The sequence below is a fragment of the Borostomias antarcticus genome, assembly GCF_949987555.1.
Source record: "Borostomias antarcticus genome assembly, chromosome: 2".
Taxonomy (NCBI): Eukaryota; Metazoa; Chordata; class Actinopteri; order Stomiiformes; family Stomiidae; genus Borostomias; species Borostomias antarcticus.
Window position 1 is genome coordinate 37,903,552 of NC_140235.1, and position 23,469 is coordinate 37,927,020.

At 43.9% G+C, this 23,469-nt stretch overlaps 1 protein-coding gene across 1 annotated transcript; it reads left to right on the forward strand.

The window, feature by feature from the left end:
* Positions 1-2,202: 2,202 nt before the first annotated feature.
* LOC311323044 (uncharacterized protein) lies at positions 2,203-8,166 on the forward strand (the record flags this gene model as incomplete). Its single annotated transcript, XM_084455177.1, has 3 exons — positions 2,203-2,245; positions 7,656-7,941; positions 8,068-8,166. Exons 2-3 carry the CDS (start codon positions 7,690-7,692, stop codon positions 8,164-8,166), a joined length of 351 nt encoding a protein of 116 aa, XP_084311303.1. The 5' UTR covers positions 2,203-2,245; positions 7,656-7,689.
* Between the last annotated feature and the right edge of the window lie 15,303 nt (positions 8,167-23,469).

Genomic DNA, 23,469 nt, shown 5'->3' on the forward strand with positions numbered 1-23,469 from the left:
AGTATGTTTTTCCTTGGTTGTGATGTTCAAAGTCAAGTTTATTGGTCATATCACAAGATCACATGCTACATCATACAAGTACAAAGAGCGGTGACATGTTTTTCTGTTAACTACTAGATTGTGCACACACTAAGCAATGTAGAGAGGTAAAAAAAAAAAAAAAAAGAGTAACAGTGCAATAACTAAATACCTTATACAGTACAAGTTGTCCAGGTGACTGGGATCCTTCAGGATTTTCCTGGTTCTGCACAGCCTTGTGTAGATGTCCTGGATGTGTGGGAGAGTCTCCCCTGTGATATGTTCAGCTGACTGTACCACTCTCTGCAGTGCCTTGTGGTCTTGAGTGTTGATGTTGCCAGGCAGGTTGGTCTCAATTGTGCATGTGTAGAAACTCTTAAAGGAGTAGTAAAGGGAAAAATCATGTTTAGCCCTGTTTTAAGGTTACTTATGATCATATACAATGGTTCAGATCAAAAAGTTGACAAAACTAGCACTTTTGAGAAAGTCTGATAATTGCTCTACCACCGTTTTGGTCATACAATGGATGTGGGTGGTGTTGTGATTTAGTTCGATTTTAGCTCCCCCGCATTTAATCATCTTATTATATATCATACTATTGTAATCATAATCATCATATGGTATAAATTGTTTTAGACAGCCACAACATTAAATGTTGCAACAGATATCTGCTCAAGAGTAGTACCAGATGGAACTAGAGGTAGCAATAATAAACTGCTCAATAGTAATATCAGATACGACCACTAGATGTAGCCATAGGGAACTGATCTGTCAAAAGTTGAGTTATCTCCTGCTGAGGCTAGCAGTTTAAGGCTGCTGGAATAGTCTACGCTCTCCCTGACCGCTTAGATACCCCGATTTCTTCCTGTTAATTCCCCAATTTTCTCCTCTTTCCCCCCTGATCTGTCAAAAGATTGAATTTATTGATGCTGACACTGCAGTCTTGACTACAAACACAGTCTACGCTTGCCCATGTACCGATTGGGTTCCCAATTTCCTCCTTTCTCCCTATTTCCCTCCCCTTGCCGGATATAATGGCGTACTAAAGGGACATATTTGGGCATAGGTTGGTGCTGACTCGGCATATTAGACACCATTGGATTTGTGCCAAAGTAGGGATGAGGTTTGGAAAGTGGGTTGTGGTCAAGAAAGAGGTGGGGATTGCGGTAGACTGTATAAGGCGTTACACAAAGATAAGGGTGTGTCTCTTTCCCGGGAATCACCGACTTTAATGCTATTTTGTTTCTGAAAAAGCAATAAAGTCATTGCATTGGACTTCTGCGTGCCTCAACTTGTTTCATTTTGGACTTAGAATTATTTTGGACCTAGAATTATTTTGGACCTAGAATTATTTTAGACTTAGAACTATTTGGGACAAAATACTTTGGGGTATTTTGAAAATTTACCTAGGATATAGCAAATTATTTTACTCAACAGTGGGCACCGTTAAAAATCAAAGCTTCTTGTCTTTGAAATTGAGAGTTTAACATGTTTTTGAATGATTTTTCACGGTGCCCACCCACATCCATTGTATGACCTAAACGGTGGTAGAGCAATTATCAACTTTCTCAAAAGTACTAGTTTAGTCAACTTTTTGATCTGAACCATTGTATATAATCATAAGTAACCTTAAAACAGGGCTAAAGATGATTTTTCCCTTTACTACTCCTTTGAGTATCTGAGGAGACACTCAGAATTTCCTCAGACGTCTGAGGTGGAAATTGGGGGATATCCCCCTACCCCCCGGTGAATTGAACTCTAACACAATGCGTCCTTCCCTAGGCATTTGGGGGAGTGTCAGCTACCTGCTGGAGCTGACAAGGGCAGCCTTGCCGCCACTGGACCGGCCAAAGCAGCCTCCCAGAAGCCCCAGCCCAAAACCTCACGCAGGGGGAGGACACGGTGTGCGCCTGTCCTCACATCCAGCACCGAAAATACCACAACCCCACCAGAGGTAGAGGCCTCAGAAAGCCCTGATGTCAACACCTCAATTACCCACCCAGAACCTGGAGTTTCAGAACCCTGTACCTCCCTGTCTGCAACTGCTGCTGAGGTAAAGACAAGGACACACACACACACACACACACACACACACACACACACACACACACTGAACATCAGTTGTGTTTTCCTAGTCAGTTGAATCATTCTGCTGATTTCTGGTCTTTCTCTCTCTCTAGGTGGCAGGCTCCCAGCAGAGTGAAGAAAGGGAGCCCAATAACAATCGGTAAGTGTGTTTTACAGTTGTGGTCAAAAGTGTACATACATTTGAAAAGAACATGTATGTTATGGCAGTCTTGAGTTTCCAATAATTTCCACAACTCATTGTTCTGTGAGTGATTGGAGCACATACTTCTCTGCACAAAAGAAATTATGAATTTATTATGGGTCTTCTGAAGATGTGACCAAATCTGCTGGGTCAAAAATATATATACAGATGTGGGAACATAAGAATGTAACTTGCTGCAGCATTTCACGTCGCGGTATTTGGCAGGGAAATCCCGTTGGAAATCTCGTGGGATTTCAGACGGGTGTTATTTCGTTTTAGTGATGCACCACCGCCAGGTGGCGTCTTTGAGTAGATTTAGCAGGCTGGGCTCAGTGTTTTTCTCCTATAGTCTACGAATGAAGCATCATTAAATTTCACATTCTTTAATTTAAATGCTCTGTTGTAAAGCACTTTGAGCTGAAGGTATCTGTATGAAAGGGGCTATACAAATAACGTTTAATTGTTATTATTACCTTGTTCTCAAACACATGTTTTATCCACCTCGATGTAATTTAATTATTACGAACACCTATAATATATCTAGGCCTACAGTAGCCTATCTATCTCGGCAACTGACGTCGGGTCAAGACGTGGTGTCTGTTAAGTCAAATGCGCAAAATAACAGTATTGTAAATATATTTGTTAGTAAAGATATGGTGAACGTGGGGGTTTTACGTTTTGTTTCTGGAACGCATTCAACTGTTAGGCTACTCGTAAACCCCGGAAGTAAATTTGAAGACAGGGCACCAGCTAATGTAGCCAAGTCTGAGCGCAGTAGGCTATATGGCTTCAGCACGATACAAAGAAAAAATAAGCTTGATCAGAGGTGTGGATCCATACAAAATTGAAATAGTCGCCATGAGTAAAGATCACTCATTGCCAATCATATCCGGACATTAACTATCTTGTGCATAGCGGCAGGTTTGACAGTGAGACATCAACCGATAATTGTAATAATGCGATTATTGAAATGGTCTTGTGAACGCCTTTATCTGATTTCCAAAATCGGGGTAAGGTCCATAGGACGATTGTGGGTTTTCATTTGCACATAACTATATTTTAATAAAACATTGAAGTCCGCCTGTCAATGACTTTCCCTAAAATTGTGTTCTGTTGCACCCCCTATTGTTAAATTATAAATGAAAAAAACATACACAATATGTTGTTATTTGAATGATCTTGAATATATATATTCAAGATCATTCAAATAACAAAATATCGTGTATGTTTTTATTTATTTATACCGGCCGCCAGCTGTTCAATGAACGGCTATAGGGAATGCGCAGTTTCGCGCTGGCTACAGCCTATTATATGCACAGTTTCGCGCTATGTAGGCTATTATAAATAGGCCTAAGTATTATTCATTGAGGGAGCTTGGACTCGCTGGGGACTGGTGGAGAGACACAGAGCCTCCCCAGACGCGACATCTCCAGTTGGCTGTGTATTTGAGCTGCCGCCTCAACCGTGCGTATAAGAGCAGAGCGCATCATATAGCTACAACTAGTAGCCCATAGCCATTAAAACGGCTTATTGTTTTATTCATATATCAACTAGATAATTCGATAATAATGAGTAGCCTAGTAGGCTATAAAATGAATTCAATAGGGCAAGCCTTAAGTTGTAGCCTAGGCTACAGTACAATCACAAGACGCATAGGCCTAGCCTATCGTAAAAAGCGTTGCGTTCTCATAGGCCTATATTAACTTAGATAATTATTAATTATGCTCAGGTCATAATGTCCGTTGAAAATAATTCCCTCTAAGCAGAATTTGAATTGTATTAAAATAGGCTAAAGTTAAATTTCCACATATTCTGATTCCTTCTAGGTCTATATAAAAAAAAACATTTTTCTAATGTGTAGCCTATAGGCGATGAACAAAACAGCCACAATGTAGCCTGCTTAGCGAGCGAGAGGGCAGTCTACCATAAAGTGTATAACCATAATGTAATATATCTAGACTACATGCATTGTGGTATTTCTTTATATAGCCAATTGTTTCTCAATAAACAGTTAAGTCATCCTCTGAGTCCGAATGTAGGCTAATAGACCGGCAGCTCTAAATGCCTTCACAATCAATGAGACATGGTTGTAAAAATGATGTTTTATTGATGAAAAGGGTAAAACTGAAGAGTCATTGCATTGATCGATGCAGTCCGCTACCAGCAAACACTGAAAATACAGGTCGTCCAGCGAACCTGGACTAGACTATTGTAACCCCCCCCCCCCCCCCCCAAATTCTTTTATATTCAAATAAACTGGATGAACCGGTTTCCTAGCCCTGGATCGTGGGGAGGGGGGTAGCCTGCGTTAGCGGGTGCTTTGCCATGACCGGCCATTGAATTCGCTAGTTTGATTGATAGATGGATTAACGTCCAAAGTAGATTGTGCAAGTATTGTATAGGCCCATGTGTAAGAGATGAATGGCTGTAACCATGAACTCAGCCAGAGGTAGGTAGGCCCTACTGTAGATTATCAGCATTATCACCAGTCTCAATTTATGTCTCAATTTATGTGTTGCCATTCATTTAAACCACCATCTCATCTAGACTACTTCTGTTGCTGCATTTTTACATTTATGCTTTCATGATTTTAGAGCGCAATAAACATTTTCCAGGATTCCAAAAAGTCCATCCATTCATCCAACTTTGTTCTGAGCGCAGCGCAGGCTGGTATCTACTGTCAAGGCTCACGACTGATGCACTCCCTTAACACGTCTCTTCCCAGACCATCAAGAGAATTTCAATATGAAAGACCTTGGGATTCCAGGAGTCAAGGCCGTTTCAGAGGGGGAGCGACATTCCGCCTGCGTTCTCGCTCGGAGAAGGCGACGCACGCGTCCTGCGCGCAGCGGGGCAAGCTGACTACAATTCAGCTCTTGTCGCGGGCGGGCGCGCAGCCTAGTTCCATATGAGAACACTCCTCGGTCCAATTCCGTATAGTAGATCAGCCTGTGTACTTTCAACGAATGTATTATTAGACATAATATCATAATAATATATAAAGCCTTCAACAACCTCCTGCTGCCTGCCTGATGGTCTCAGGGCTAAAGAGACCGCGCGATCATTCCTCTAGCTGCTTTGCTGCTAATGCGAGTTCGTCTCCGTTCCTGCCCGAGAAACAGAAGTTGAACTTATAGCATCAAAATAGCTACAGGAATCAACGTTGTAAAGTTAGCTATCTGCTTTTTAGCCACCGACAGCTACCGTTAATATTATGGAAGCTGCTGTCGTGAGCTAACGTGCTATCACGGTCTCATCGTGCAGCTTCACAGCCTGCTATTAGCAGACAGCATTAAGTTGACAAAATCACACTTGCACATCATTAGAATTCCAACCATTTATATGGGATTTATCATTCAACTAAACATGGAACCTGAATACTACCTGATATTTCAACCTGCTGCCATCAGTGATCGGCGCGTCTGCTTGTTTGAGTCATGAATATCTTACGCAGTTATATTCCATGTAGTGTCCCAAAACTGTTAAATCATTCCCCATGTACTGTAGTTCACTATGAGTCGCACTCAATACATCCATGGTAATAGGGAATAGGGAGTGAGTGAACCATTTCAAACACATCTCTGGTCATCTCCGTTAGCCATCTTCCTCGTCCTGATGCCATGTTCCATATGAGAACACTCAGCCTAATGTATTAAACTTCTACTTGTCCCGACAGTTACCAGATATAGACCCGGCGACAGTTACAGAGATAGAAACTATAAATAGATAGGCTTTGTTCGTAATAATTAAATTACAACCAGACAGACAACAAGGAGTTTGAGAACGGTAGGCTAATCTAATGTGCGAGCCAGCAATGGGTCAATGAGTGGTATTACTGCGCCCCTATGGGCAGGCGAGCGGTGGTGCGGAATGACGTAAAGCGCCTGTTAGAATACCCGGGGTCAAGTTACATTCTTATGTTCCCACATCTGTACAGCAATGCTAATATTTGGTTACATGTCCCTTGGTCATTTTTACCTCAATTATGCGCTTTTTGTAGCCATCCACAAGCTTCTGGTTGAATCTTTGGCGGCTGTGGCTCAGTGGTAGAGCGGATCGTCCTATGATCGTAGGGTCGGCGGTTCGAATCCCACCTCCTCCTGTCCACATGTCGTAGTGTACTTTGGCAAGACACTGAACCCCAAATTGCTCCCAATGAGCAGGCTAGCACCTTGCATGGCAGCTGCCACCATTGGTGTGTGAATGAGAGGCTATTGTAAAGCGCTTTGGATAAAAGTGCAGTCCATATACCATCTTTGACTACTCCTCTTCACAGAATCGGTGCAATTCAACTAAATTTGTTGGCTTTCTTACATGGACTTGTCCATGCACTGTCCACAATTTCTCGATGGGGTTTAAGTCAGGACTTTGGAAAGGCCATTCTAAAATCTTAATTCTAGCCTGATTTAGCAATTCCTTTAACACTTTTGATGTGTGTTAGGGGTCATTGTCCTGTTGGAATACCCAACTGCGCCCAAGACCAACCTTCTGGCTGATGATTTTAGGTTATCCTGAACAATTTGGAGGTAATCCTCCTTCATTATTCCACTTACTTTCTATAAAGCACCAGTTCCTTTGTTAGCAAAACAGGCCCAGAGCATAATACTACCACCACGTTTGACGGTAGGCATGGTGTTCTTGGGGTTAAAGGCCTCCCCTTGTCTCCTCCAAAAACAGTTCTGGTCATTGTGGCCAAACAGCTCAATTTTTGTTTAATCTGACCACAGAAATTTCCTCCAGAAGGCCTTTTCTTTGTCCATTTGATCAGTAGCAAACTTCAGTCGAGCCTTAAGGTGCTACTTCTGGAGCAAGGGCTTCTTTCTTGCATGGCAGCCTCTCAGCCCATGGCTATGTAAAACACACTTGACTGTGGACACTGACACCTGTGTTCCAGCAGCTTCTAATTCATTGCAGACCTGCTTTTTGGTGGTTCTCGGTTGACTCGACCATCCTGACAAATTTTCTCTCAGCAGCAGCTGATTTCTTGCGTTTTCTTCCTGATTGTGACAGTGACACAACTGTGTCATGCACTTTCTACTTACAATTGTTTGCACAGTTGATCTTGGGACGTGTAGCTGCTTTGAAATTGCTCCAAATGACTTTCCTGACTTCTTCAAGTCAATCGTCAACCGCTGCCTTTTCGCAATTATTATACAACAGATGCCAAAATTGTGATAATTATTAAAACACGATTAATTGTGAAGTCCTAGAGGAATCCTGACCTTGATTCAACCTAGAGTCCTCCTTCACCGGCTTAGTTGTGACCCTTGTCTTCTGAGGTCTTAATAACCAGTAATTAACTGCATGTTATGAAAAGACCCAAGTCTCCATTGATTGCATTGGTTTATCATGGTGTTTGTTTCCCCAGGACTGGTAGGAGACCCAGGGGATTCCTGTCCTTCATGGCTGACAAGGGCAGCCTTGCCGCCACTGGACCGGCCAAAGCAGCCTCCCAGAAGCCCCAGCCCAAAACCTCACGCAGGGGGAGGACACTTTGTGCGCCTGTCCTCACACCCAGCACCGAAACCACCACAACCCCACCAGAGGTAGAGGCCTCAGAAAGCCCTGATATCAGCACCTCATGTACCCACCCAGAACCTGGTGTCTCAAAGCAAACAGAACCCTGCACCTCCCTGTCTGCAACTGCTGCTGAGGTAAAGACAAGGACACACACACACACACACACACACACACACACACACACACGTTGAACATCAGTTGTGTTTTCCTAGTCAGTTGACTCAGTCTGCTGGTTTCTGGTGTGTCTCTTCTCTCTCTAGGTGGTAGGCTCCCAGCAGAGTGAGGAAGAGGAGCCCAACAACGTGTCTCAGTTCTTCTTCAGTGACATCTTCACCGAGGTGGAAGAGAATGAAGGATGAGGGAGTGGGAAGGATGGGAGGGAGAACAAGACAGCACTCATCAGATACATCCTGATGTCGGAGGACAATGCAACAGGAAATACTTGAAAGACGGAACTTTTGAAGGGATAAAGTGTCATTTCCTGTTGTAGTCATGCTAGTGACGTTTCTTTGAACATATGTAGACCAAGGATGTGAACAGGGAAATCTGTATATAAAGCGGTTAAGAAGTAGTCTCTTTTTCATTTTGATGAATTTGAATATGGCCTATACTTTTATTCAGTGTATAAGGACTATATTTGTACAGAAACTGTAAATGAGATCAAATCACACAACAAATAATACAGAACAGGTTTTTCTTGGTTTTCCTCTTTGCCGTTATTCTATCTGACACGCTCAGTGATTTATTTGATTTGTCCTTCTATTATTGAGTATTATATTTAATATTTTATTTATTTTGTTTCATGAACCACCATTCAGTATCTGTTTTTTATTACGTAGAAAGGAAACACATTGGTGTCAATTGCTTTCAATTTAAAATGTTAGAATTATATTTATGGAGTTGTGTATGCTCACACTTCAGAATGTGATTGAATTATATTTCACAGTACTTGGAATTGCTTGCAGTCACCCGCTGTACAGCTACCGATTTTGTATATAATATATGTAAAATATGTGAATAAAGTTTTACACATGTTCCCTGAGGGATGGGGTTAGGGTGTACACGTGCCCTTGGGCAAGGTACAGAACCTACTACAACTACAAGCTCAACAACATTGTAAGTTGCTTTGAATAAAAGCATCTGCAATATGACCAAATTGTTAGCCTATTGTTTTCCGAATTTGACTCTTGACTGAAGTAGCCTTTGAATTACAACCTTCAGTCAAGTCTTGGTATAGCACCTAATCAGATGTATATACTTATTAAAACTATAAACACAACTGCTGCTACTGTACATACTGTACCATACAGGTGTAGGCTCACACGAAGGAAGTAACGCAGGAGCACTTGTACCAAGCACTGAATATAAAGCTCTGCTGATCCTTAAATGCTTTACATCAATTCAACCTGCAGTGGGGAGACGCATGTTCATCCAGTTTTGAAAATACCCCAAATCACAGAAGAAATCCACGGCCAGTAATACAGCCAGGCCATCAGATGCGGATCACTGGATGTTAGGCTTCCCTGGACAGTGTCCATCTCAGGTGGGAGTTACCACTCTCGACTAAACTCGGTACAACGGCACAAATGACATGGTACAAACTTGACTTGGATTCTCACACACCAATAGGGAACACGTTAGGTAAAATGTTCGTCTGCCCGACACCTCAGGTACCCCCTGAGCCTGTATATAGACGCATTTGAGACACAAATACACACTACAGTACTGACCACTGCCCCCTCTACTGCCCTCACTCCAGACTTGCGTGTCCCACACAATAAAGGAGGTGAGTTCACATTCAATTACATGTGACAATTCCCCCAGGCAACCAGAGTGCCCGTCCGCATCTCATGAATTCATGAATATGTATGTTTATCAGGTCTATCGGGTGTGTTGCACGTACTGTACCAACCAACCTCGCCATTAATCAGAGTGTGTTTACTGTATCTGCCACTTGTCTGTCTTGAAAAACAGGAACATTGTGACATGATTTAGAGATGAGCAATCAATCAATCAATCAAAGCTTTATTTGTATAGCGCATTTCATACCTAGAGGCAACACAATGCGCTTTACAGAGAACAAGGGAGGTGGGTATACGACCCACCCCTACATATTCCAGAGGGAAGCAAAAAAAACAGTAATCACCCGGGGGCCAGATAAGTGAGCTGTAAAAATTCTTCTCTGACCCCTCTCAACGAGGCGATCGAGCAAGCTCCTGGAGTATGTTTGTCTACCGGCTAAGAACATTTATAAAGCAATAAATAACATTAAATTACATTTTCAGAGTAAGAGAGGCTAATAACATCATAGGAGAGACAGGAGACAGGAGAGCAGGTTATATTCTCTCGCTAAATCCATACGTTTTTCCTTTGATCATCCCTCTCTCTCTCTCTCTCTCTCTCTCTCTCTATCAGAAGAGAGAATAATCACAATGTATGCATACTGTATGTAGCCTATACATTTCTTGTAATTAATCTATCATGTATATTATTTATATTCTCTATTCTCGGGGATTATTAAAGTATCTATGTTATCTATGGTGTCCTCAGAGGGGCAAATCTCAGCTGTTACCAAAGTTAAGAGGAGATGGAGGCTGAAGGAGCATGGATATTCATCTCCATCAACAAGTTTGGCATCCGATGCAAACATGCAAACAAATTGCAGTTGCATGCTTGTTCCAACTAGCTCTGTGATTTGCTTGTATTATCAAAAGACGACCACGTGGGGCCATGTGTATCAAACTTCTGAGAATTGGACTTGGGAATCCTCTAAAACTATCTATAACCCACTTTGGTAAAAAAAAGTGTGTATGAAGCACAGCTACTCAGCCAAGTGTAGAAGCACTTCTGAAGAACTCCAGGGCTTTTTTGTGAAAATATTTTAGCTACCGCAAACGAAAGATTGTGCAAGTGCAAATATTAGGATTCACGCCACAATGTTTTACATATCATATTAAATGTGTTTGCACAATGTTGCATATCAGTCTCATACACTGTCTGCAGCGGTATGCAGGACACAAGACTTTTCAGCAAAAACCTGTCTTAAAAGCTCTCTTACGTGGGGCGGTGCGTAGCTCAGGAGGTAGAACAGCCGGCTGGGGATCGCAAGGTCTCCGGTTTGATCCCAGATACTGTACATACCATACCTTGTATTCTGAAATTTGAGAGTGTATGACTAAAGGTATCCTGCATATCAGCATTTGAATGGCTCCACTGGTGTCAAACATTGAAGGAAACCAGTTAATCAGCTATACACCCTTCCACACAAGGTATTTCTCTCACCAAGTATTGGACTTGTATTAGCTATGTTGTAATTATCTCCTCAGTACATCAGTCTGTCTATCGTCAGCTGGCATGGTATGTGCTGCTGTGTCACGTCTCTGTGTGTGTGTGTGTCCAGAGTGTACTATTTGCGTCCTCACACACTGAGGGTGTCCCACTCGGAGACATTTACATCCACTCTGACCATGGTGTACACCCTTTCTGAAGACGGGGAATTGGTGACGCAGGTGGTGAGTCAGTGAATTGCAATGTGCGAGGAAGAGAGGATGCAAGATTATTTCCTCTAACAAACCTATGTATTGTCCCAAATGGATTTGTTTTCCAAACTTGACCTATGCTGTTCCACACTGCTCCACGCGCAATGATAGGTTCTCACACACCAAATCCAGCACACCATCAAATCAGATGCCAATAATCGATGATTAGATTGTCATCGCCATGTGATCAAGTAAACCTGTTTGCTGCAAGCATATAAATATTGTATCAGATGTATCCAGCAATCCTCGGGCTGCTGACAGCAATTGGTCGGCAGACCTTAACATTACTTTACATTACATTACATTACATTTAGCAGACGCTTTTATCCAAAGCGACTAACAATAATTGCATTTCACGTAGGAAAAGCCAATGTACTACTTGCCAGAACTCACAAGTGCATCTCCTTTCTAAAACAAGTGACTAAGAGCATCATCTAGTGCTGAAGGCAAAGTGCAAGAATAGCGATCTAAAATACAATAGGTTCTTAAGAGGGATGATCGTTGTAGTACTTCTTGAAGAGGTGAGTTTTGAGCCTGTGACGAAAGATGGGCAGCGACTCTGCTGTCCTGACGTCAGTGGGCAGTTTGTTCCACCACTGCGGGGCCAGGACAGAGAAGAGCCGTGACTGTTTATCGACCGCAGGGGCCTCGGAGTGACGGGGCAACCAGTCGCCCCGAGGTAGCAGAGCATTGCGGTCGGGAGGGGGTGTAGGGGTTGACCATTGCCTGGAGGTAGGAGAGGGCTCTTCCTTTCATTACCCTGTAGGCTATTTTTTGGGTGTATGCCATTTCGCCATTTGGGTGTATGGCCACTTTTAGTGTCGGTTTTACACGGCCTTTGATAAATGAGGCCCCAGGTGGACTCTTAAAGGTGCCGTGTGTGATTTTTGGCGGCATCTAGTGGTGAGGTTGGAGATTGCAACTAATGGAATATGGTAAATGGACTGCACTTAGCACTTTTATCCAAAGCGCTTTACAATGGCCTCTCATTCATCCATTCACACACACATTTACCCACAAAATTCAAACAACACACAGTGAGACACGCACATCACACTGTGTAGGCGCCAATGCCGAAACACACACACGCACAAATGGCTGGAGCGTCCACCACAATTCAACACACTAATCCTTTAACCAACGTGTTAATTAGCTGGTAGTGAGACATTCATTCTCCTTCCCACAGAATGGATGTATGAAATTCCACCATAGTGCTGACCTCTCCTGGACTGCATACCTTGTTGTGGTGAAGAGGCTTGCCCACGCCGATGACCCTGAGAGCTAAGCGGGAGGGGGTCTATACCCCTCAGGTTTAACCAAACCGGACAGGTCAAGGGGTAGGAGGCAAACATAGCAGTCCCTGGTCCTCCAGGTTGGGGGTTGGACGTGGGATTAACTTCCCCATCCTGGAAGAAAAAATACCAATTACAGAAACACAGATGAATGAAAACCAAATCAAAGATTTGTCTGAGGAAGATGCCCCAGAAATGTGGACCGGGGTCTATCTACCCTTGTTGGGACTTGGAACGTCTGGACCAAGACTTGCCAAAGAAATGGTGCGGTACAATCTCTCTGTCCTGGGCGTGGGAGAAACAAGATGGACGCAGTTGGGGAAGGTAAAGCTGACCAGTGGGCAGTGTTTTACGTATTTCAGGCAAGAAGATCGACCTACAGATCCTAAGAAGAAAGTGGAGCTGGACAGGATACACCCTCGGGAAACGAGCCACCAACATCACCCGACAAACCAGCCACCCACATCACCCTCAGGAAACCAGCCACCAATATCACCCAACAAGCCCTGAAGTGGAACCCCCAGTGGACAAGAGGCCGCCCCAGGAACATTCGAGGAGGGATGTCCAGACAGAGATGTGAGGGAGCAGACACAACTGGGAAGACTTCAAAAAACTTGCCCCCAACCAAGTGAGATGGAATGGAAGACATTCGTCAATGGCCTATGCTCCTTGGAGGAGCCAGGCGAGTAAGTCATAGTGCTAAACGTTAGCTTACGTTGTCATCTTGTTTATTCTTACAGTGTATACATCTGACTTGTGTTCTTGTCATGCGCCAGCCCTCCCTACTACCCAGCGCGGCTGAGGCCACCCTCTGGGCTGGAATGCTGTTGATTCTTGCGTGTGCCCGGAACAGAAAGTGTGAATGAGGAGGCTTAGTGTAATGAGGAGGCTTATTGTACTCACCCTTCCTCGCCGAGCGCCTTCTGACTCGGCCGACTTCTGTCCGGAGCGCTGTCGGCTTGGTGTATTTCCAGCTTTAGATTGTCTGTGTTCCTTTGTAAGACCCATTTTACTATGTTAGTCTATGAGGCGGCAGTGAGATTAACCTTGTTGGCTCAACCTTTTGTGAGCTGGTTATTTAAGATACTGCTGCAAACCTCTCAATGCACAGATAAACATACTGTCTCTTTGAAGTGTCGCCTACACAGGCTGCAGGCCAGCCTACCGAGCTAGTTCAACAGGCCTACCCAGTCATGTCATCAGAGGCTAGTCTCCACCAAGGGGTCAATCAGGCCAAATATATAATACTATGGCACCATTGTTATATAAGTCAGTCACTAAAATGACCAAATAGACCTACTTTGATGCATCTGATTATGAAGGGCCCAGTAACTTGTAGTATAGACAGTAAATGGTAAATGGAGTGCACATAATAGCGCTTTTATCCAAAGTGCTTTACAAAGGCCTCTCTCATTCACCCATTCGCACACACATTCACACACCAATGGTAGCCAGCTGGTGTTAGCTTGGTCATTGGGAGCAATTTGGGGCTTAATGTCTTGCTCAAAGTCATTTTGACAAAACAGAGGAGGTAGCTGGAATCGAACAGGAGGCCTTCTGATTCCCAGATGGCTACTCTACCTCCCAAGCTACTTCTACCCCACATACACACACACACAGTGCAGAGCAGAGGCCTCATTTATAAAACCGTATGGATAATTCACGTTACTAAGGTTGTGTACTTCAGCAAGTTTGAAAAAAAAAAGCCAAAGATATTGCTTGCTAAGAGCCACCCCATTTTCCCTCCAACACGCCACAGACCCCACAACTCAGCCCTTGAGCGGGCTAGATAGTCATCACTGGTGGGTGCATGAAGATTGCCCAGAGGTCACTCTACTGTCCCCGACTGGCTGTGACCCAAGGGGGCGGAGTCTCACCACCATGCCACTATCCACGCCACAGACCCCACAACTAAGCCCCTGAGTGAGCTAGAGACACACAGTCTTCACCGGTGGGTGCATAGAGATTGCCCGGAGGTCACTGCACTACCCCCGACCTGCTCTGACCTGAGGGGGCGGAGTCTCGCCACCACACCACTATGCATGCCACAGACCCCAAAACTCAGGCTCTGAGTGGGCTAGAGACCCACGGTCTTCATTGGTGGGTGTATGGAGATTGCCCGGAGGTCACTGCATTACCCCCGACTTGCTCTGACCTAAGGGGGCGGAGTCTCGCCAACGCGCCACAGACCCTTCAACTCAGCGCCTGAGAGAGCTAGAGACACACTGTCTCTACTGGTGGGGGCAGGTGAGTAGCCCAGAGAGGAGTCCACCGCCTCCGACCCAATGGGTTGTGGTTAAGGCAGAAGGGTGGCAATTGCCGTAGGCTATATAAGACATCCCACAGACGACAGGACAGTGTGTCTTCTCGAAAGCCACCGATTTTACTGCTGTATTCGTTGAAGAAGCAATAAAATCACTTGCATCGGACTCTGCGTGCCTCAACTTGCCTTTCAGATTTGTACTTTGATTATTTTGACTACTGACCAAGAATATAGTGAATTATTTTACACAACAGTAGGCCGACAGGAATCCAATGATGTCCACCACTGGACATATGCTCAATTTTACTGACCGCTTGACCAATGAGAAAATTGAATTCAACAACTGTACATGATGACAGCATACGTCATGGGGTGGGGGACGACTGCTTCACACTGTGCACTTGTTTGCACTCTGTCGCATAGCTCTTCTGAAAAACAAAGTGCCAGTGAGATTGATAATGTGAGAAGAAGGGAAACAGCCTGTCCTGGTGATTAGTCTATTTCTATAGGTAACTGTGTTCTTAAACTCCTAACGTCTTAGCACGGCGGAGCCACAGCCCAATATATGAATGTAGAGTAAGTCACCTCATACAACACACTCATTGTATTCCTCAGGCAGACTGGGAGAACTTGGCTGAGTCATCAGGACAACTTGTGTCTATAGCCATGTCTGAATGTTGAGGCCTGAGGGGACCTGTAACGCCCAACTGTTCTGCATCAGGCTTGATTGTAACTCCCAAAGTCCTCAAAACACCCTTTAAAAGTCCTCAAACACCCTTTAAAAGTCCTCAAAACACCCTTTAAAAGTCCTCTAAACACCCTTTAAAAGTCCTCAAACACCCTTTAAAAGTCCTCAAAACACCCTTTAAAAGTCCTCTAAACACCCTTTAAAAGTCCTCAAACACCCTTTAAAAGTCCTCAAACACCCTTTAAAAGTCCTCAAAACACCGTTAGAGAGCAAGACCTTTTTACCATTTTAGTAACACTGCTAGATAGAAGGTTTGCTAGATAGAAGTTTAGCTAGCTATTCGGAACAATTAATTGCTTCTTCTTAAGTGTCTGTGTATTTAGATCTCTGTATCTAATTTATCGACTATATATTAGATCTATATTTCCCAGTTTAGACTAAGCCTAACGAGGGGACTAAGGTGGAGATTAAATAATTTGCCTACTGTGTATTTGATTGGGTAAATTTATTTTAAACCTCATACTGAGAGAGAGGTGAGAAGCCAGTGACGGTGACTCACCCTTGGTGTCTCTGTTTGTCACTGTGCTGCTAGCTTAAGGAAAGTGGCTCCTGGCATCACATTGTTTAGTCTTGTTACTCATATTCTAGTGTAAAAATAGATCGTCTTTTTCCGTCAAGCTGTCATATTACCTCTTTGGGGACATCTACAGTAGGTTAATTGACGCACTGCTGAATGTGTGCTTGACCTCGGCATGACCTCAGGTGCAACTTGGTCTGTGTGGTCTGTATGGTAGAAGTGAATCTTTGCATGTCAATAAGGGGGGCAAGAAAGAGGAGGGCCATACGTTATACATATTGGTTTGTAAAGTGCACAATGTACAGTATGTTCAACAATGTATTCTCCCTCTGTGTTAGTATGTCCTGCTTTTGACAGATCGTTTGTATGAGTATGCAGGTTGAGGCTGGATAGCTTAGAGCCAGAGTGATTTAGTCTATTGTGTTACTTACCAGTGCAATATCACGCGTATACGCATTACATTAATTCAAGTAAGAAATAGTATCCTTCTTATTCTCCCCCTCCCTCTGACCAGAATCTAATGTGCAACAATGAGCTGTTGTTGTATTGACGTATCATTGGTCACACATCAACAGTGATGCAACCTCTAAAGAACCAGGAAAGAATGGGTCTTTTCTTTCTAAGCGTAGATTAAACACCTGCATATCCTCAATACATTCCTCTACACCAACGATGGCACTGTGACACACACACACACACATACATACACACACACACGTACACACACACACTAGACAACAAAGCAAACTGGGGTTCATTATCACCCTGATGACAAGTTATTTTCAGTGTTTGTTTTATATGATATCCTATCCTCTCAATGACGTCAGGAATACAGTTATTAATTGCTTAAAATAAATTCCGAAGGGATCGATTTCGTTCTAAGAGAATGTCTGCCAATAACAAGCATACGTAACACAGCGTGGCACCTGACCAAACACTCCGCCATTCAGGTTTTACCACTGGTTGTTTGTTTTCATCATGAGTGTTTGTTCTAGACAACACAAATAAAAGCAAAGAAATAGCTGGGTTGTCTGGTGTCTGTTGAGTATGTGTGTGTGTGTGTGTGTGTGTGTGTGTGCGTGCATGTGTTTGCATTTCTAAAATGTGTGAGATGCCATCGACCTCAACACACACACACACAAACGCCCACACACACACATGCCCACACACGCCCACACAGACACCCCCCCCACACACACACACACACACTCAATCTCAACACCAGCACTATCACTGTAATCATGATGGAGATTCAGAGCTAAGGCTTTCGTAAGGGTTGATTTGAGACAAATCAATGTGAAATTATTGTGACAAACCAATAAAGTTGGACAATTCACAAATAAATCAGAAAAAGTGATGCAGGCCAGTGGTGGCAGTGCTGTGATGATCTCATGGAGGTAGAAGCTCCGTCCGCCAGGAAACCCCTCCTGGTGATGACGAAACACAGCTCACTCTACCACCAAATAGGTAACTAAGTCCTGCCACTGTTAATTTCTTTTTTTTTAGATTGATCACTGGATGACACCCCAGTGACCACTCGACCGCTCCCACTCCGGCCACCATCTCTTTGTGCCACTCCCCTCAGGCAGGAGACTGCGGTCCATCAAGACTACATCCGCACGCCATGGAGGCAGCTTCTTCCCCACGGCCATCAGCCTCATCAACATGGCTTGTGTGCCCCTCTGAGTACCCCCCCACACACTTGTAAAAAGTTGAGCCTACTGAAGATCCTGCTGAGACACAAATTCTTTAATCCTTGATATATTCTTCAGGTGACAGTAGGCTGACTTTGTAATTGTCTTAATGTGACTGTTGGAATTCAGGTCTGAGTCCATGACTACACCAAGATTTCTGGCTTTGTTTGTGGTTTTTAGCATTACTGATTGGAGCTGAGCACTGACTTTTAATTGTTCTTCTTTGGCTCCAAAGACAATTACTTCAGTTTTATTTTAGTTTAGTTGAAGAAAGTTCTGGCACATCCAATTGTTGATTTGTTCAATGCTCTTACTCAGCGCTTGTATGGGATTATAGTCCCCTGGTGATACTGTATGGTGATATAAATTTGTGTCATCTGTTTTCCATAATTTGAGCTAATGGGAGCATGTAAATGTTGAATAGAAAGAGGCCCCATAATGGAGCCTTGTGGAACTCCACAGGTAATTTTTGTCCACTCAGATTTGTAATTGCCTATAGACACAAAGTAGTCACTGTCCTTCTAGTAGGATTCAAACCAGCACTGTCTAGCACTGTGCCAGAAATTCCCAGCCAGTTTTCCAGTCGGCCTAGTAATACTGTATGTTGTGGTCAACTGTGTCAAATGCAGCGCTGAAATCCAGTAATACTAAGACTGAAATTATGCCATTTTGTCTCTGTTTAAATGGATGTCATTGAAGACCTTAACAAGAGCAGTCTCAGTGCTGTGGTGTGGTCGAAATCCTGACTGGAAGACATCAAAACAATTATTTAGTGCCAGGAAATTGTTCAGCTGCTGAAAAACTGCTTTTTCAACGATTTTACTTAAGAACGGGAGGTTTGATATGGGCCTATAATTGTTCATTTGTGAGGTGTCTAGATTATTCTTTTCTAAGAGTGGCTTGATGACAGCAGTTTTCAGGGTTTGTGGGAGCACACCTGAAAGAAGAGATGTGTTTACAATTTGTAGTAAATTAGAGGCCATGCAGTTAGATACATTTTTGAAAAAGCCTGTAGGTAGAATATCAAGGCAAATGGAGGAGGATTTCAGATATTGTATAATGTCCTCCAGGGTTTTATGGTTGATAGGATAAAATTGTGTCATGGTATTGATTTTAACACAAACACAAAATTTCTCTCTGTTATGTATCCCCTTCAAGATCCTCGAGAGTCTCATCTACGCCCGCGTCGAACCAATCATCGACCCGCTGCTCCCACAGGAGCAGGCCGGGCTCTGACGCGAGAGATCGACCGCAGATTAAGTCACTTTGATGACTCAAGACATCTAGGATAGCTTTTCGGCTAAAAAGAAGGCTGGAGCCGTCTTTATAGACCTGACGGCTGCCTATGACACCGTATGGCACCGCGGCCTCACCTGCAAGCGGCTCCGCCTGCTGCCAGACAGGCACATGGTCAGCATGATCATGGAGCTTGTCCAAGACCGCAACTTCACCCTCAACACTGGTAGCGGACAGCGAAGCAGGTTGCAACGCCTTAAGAACGGTGTCCCGCAGGGATCTGTCCGGGCCCCCCTTCTTTATAACATCTACACCTACGACCTGCCGATCACAGCCTCCAGGAAGTATGCCTACGCAGACGACCTTGCGCTGGTGTACTCAGCTGGAGACTGGCAGGCCGTGGAGGAGACCTTCCACCTTCACAACAAGGAAGCCAAACGTAAGCTGCACATCGATGGAACACTCCTGCCATGCAGCGCCGAACCAATCTATCTCGTTGTGACATTGGACAGGTCGCTCACGTTCTGCCGATACCTTGAGTCACTGTACAATAAGTTAACAGCTTGTGTGGTGTTGATGAGGTGACTGGTCCAATCAGGCTGGGGTGCCGGCGCAAAAACACTGCGTACGGCAGCCCTAGCCCTGGTCTACTCGACCAGTGAATTCTGCGCACCAGTTTGTTGTCGCAGCACTCACACCCGCCTCATCGACCCGCCTATCAACGAAGCCTTGCGCATCGTGACAGGATGCCTGCGTCCCACTCCTGTGGACAACCTTACCATCCTTGCAGGAATCCAGCCCGCTGGCCTCTGCCGCACAGGAACCACAGCACGTCTCGCCTGCCGGGCCGTGGAGCCTAACCACCTGCTCCTCGACAGGCTCACTGCAACAGCGGAGCCTCCCCGGCGTCTCAAGTCGAGACAACCTTTTGTGCCTGCCGCACGGGATCTCCTGCAGCAATGCAGAGATTGTATTATCAGCGAGGCAGGATGGGCAGACTACACCTCCAGACTCTGATTTCATCCCGGCCGCCTGTCCTTCTCCTCCCGGGATGGACTTACCCAGACCGGCGTGGGTGAGACTTATTTGCCTCCGGACCCGCGTCAGAAGCTTCTGCTCATCGATGCACAGAGGGGGCTTGGTTATCCTGTGCGGCGTACGAGTGTGGCGCCGAGGAACAACACGTATTGTATTGCTACATTGGTTACGCCGAGACCTTTCTGCCAGTCCAACCTGTGTGTCTCTGTGACCTTCCCACATGGGGATAATGGCCATTTCAATCCTGTGGTAGGCTAGAGGTGAAGTGCATGGTCGACCCTACGTAGTATGTCCCCAGACCTGGACACGCCCTGACGCTTTCTGCCATTTAGTAGAGATAGTGAAGAGAAAAAGAATTTAAGGAAATGATGGCAGAAAATGGATGCGGAGTTTCCCATGTTGAATCCACATATCAGGCTCGACCAGCAGTCTATTCTTAGATTTCCACTAGTAACTATATCTGATTTGAAAATATTTCATTTATGCGGAAATCTTCTTTCTCTCTATTTACCTCTAGTTCCTTCTCCTTTTCTTCCTGCTGGAAACTTTTTTATTTTGTCTTTCTAAATATTGTTGTGTCTTACTTTATATAAAATACTATACCTAGACCCTGTAATGCCTCTGCCATTCCTTCTTCAATCTACATTATAAACTATTATAAACAATAATAATAATAATAATAATAATAATACATAGAAATTACACAAACTATACAAATAAAGGTATGGATGAATTATGTACAAACTATAAATATAAATAATCCTGGGGGGATATACTATCTGTACAAATAAGGGTGTGGACATATTGCACATGCTATAGCTATAAATAATCTAATTATATACACTAGATGTAGTGACACTATGTACACTAGATATACTGACACTATGTACATTATGTGTAGGAACACCGTAAACTAGCTAGTTTCATTGAGGTGCCAAATGGCCTAGAGGAAGAAAGGAGGAAGAGTCTCTCTGTGCCCGCCATGCGGGTGCAGTTCCCTTTCCCCAATCGTAGCAGAGTGAACAGTCCACTGCCTGGGTGACTGGGGTCCTTCAGGATTCTATTGTCCTTGGTCATGCATCTCTTGGTGTAGATAGGCTTGTCAACTTTCTCACTCCTAATTAAGGGACAAAAAGTGTCGTGCCACAGGGGTGTGGTGTCTTTCTCAACTGGGAAGGTAAACAATGTGTATATTCCTGTTAGTCTATAGCTTTGCTAAAACTTTACATAACTAACATTATGTATGCGTATGTGAACTGAGAATTCTCTATGGCATAAAGTACAGAAGGTTTTCGTGGAGTCACCGCTGATGGGCTTAACCCACGTCTTTTTCGCTTCCCACTGCTTGTTGTAGCTGCACAGTCTTTTCTTTTTTGCAGGTTTATACATATAGCCACATGCCAAACCAACTGAACAACACCAGACGTTAGCCTAACGAAACTTTGAAGGGATCTGCACGTTTACTTACTGCATACAACTGATGCGCACGAGGGGGGCTGTGATTGGATCAATACGGGACGAGGGAGGTCCAGTATGGGACACAGTTATTTTGCTCAATATGAGGGAGGTCCCAGCTAATATGGGACCGTTGGCAACCCTAGATGTAGATGTCATCGAGGTGCGGTAGTGGCCCCCCTAAGGTACAGTACATTCAGGAGACCTTACCTCTCTCTGTAGGGCCTTGCGGTACGGTCATCTGAACGTACCTTAGGGGGATTAACCAGGGAGCCAGGGCTCTCTCCTGGTCTCCTCTGGTCCCAAACACAGGCGGTGGGAGTAGGCTTGAGCTAATGACTGCATGAACACTCACATTGCCCTCATAACCATGGGTTTATCATGGTTCAACCCCATCCAAAAGGGATAAATCCATGACATAACATAACATAACATCCATGAATGATCTGAGACAACAGAACCAGAAACATTGGGCCTGAATGATTGTCTTACCTCAGACAACCTGCCCTGCCTTTGGCCTAATTTAATACACAATATGTACTTTGGTAGCAGTCATCGGGAACCACCATTAACATCTGTATCATATGGGTGTGTCTTTGAAGAACACACCACACATTCCGAGTAGAGAAAGTTGAACAATGATCAATTGAATGATGTAACTTTGATGAACAGAGCAATACAAAAAAAACAATTCATGAAAAGATGATAGGGGTGAGAGATGTCAGAGATCAGATATAGAGATCAGATCATGTAAGGGGAGAAATGTAGAGAATAGAGAAGAGAACGAATTAAAGGAAATAAAGGCAGAAAATGGATGGGGAGTTCCCCTTGTAAGATCCACAAATCAGGCTCAACCAGAAGTGACTAGACACTCTTTATGTTCTCTTGATTGGAAAATATTCAATCTATGCGGATATCTTTGGTCTCATCATTTAACTCTAGTTCCTTCTCCTTTTGTTCCTGCTGGAAACTTTTTTCTATTGTCTTACTCTTCACTCTTCACCCCCCCCCCCGTGTGATTTGTCTTGTTGTGCTGCTTGTTGATCATGCTATGTGGTATTGCGTGCTATTGTGTTTTGTGGATGTGTACATGTGCCCTGTTGGTGTTTTGATGGTGTGTGCTAATGCTTTGCTGTTTTTAGGTGCTTTTAATGTTTATTTGTTTATTGAAAGGATCCCGATTAGCTGACGCCTGAACGGCAATCTAGTCTTCCTGAGCTCCAAGAACAGATATTAACAAAACATAACAAACCTCATTAACACAAAAATACAAACATCAAGAAATCAATTACTGCATTCAAGAAGTTACAGGTCGAGGAAACTACGCAATAAGAATACTGGCAAAAGAATCAGAAGACACAATATAAAAACAAAAAAGAACTATACAAACAATAAGTAATAATTAAAATCTAAAAAGAAAAGTGTACATTTTGAGTCAGTTTACTGGTACAGTATGGTGTGTGCGTAGATGGAGTGGAAGTTTCTTTTTGAAACATGCCATTCCTATAATAGAGCTGCTGGGCAGACAGTTCCATGACACATTAGCCCTGTATAGAACAGTCTTTTTCAGGTTATTGGTTTTTGGTCTGAGTAGAGTCATCTGCCCTGGCCCCTCTGGTGGAATGTGTGTGAAGATCTGATCTGTAAGTAATGGTATGAGAAATAAATGTTGGTGTCTGCGTTTGAATAGCTTTATGAAAAAATACTAGTTAAGTTAGCCAAAAGCCTTTTTTCAACACTAAGCCACTGCAGACATTCATGCATCTCTGCCACGTTTGACCTAGAAGAGCAGTTACTTGTAGCTTTCACAGAAGACCTATTTGAAGCATGACCATACGGCTGAGCAATAGTCTAGATAACAGAGAACCAAAGAACAAACA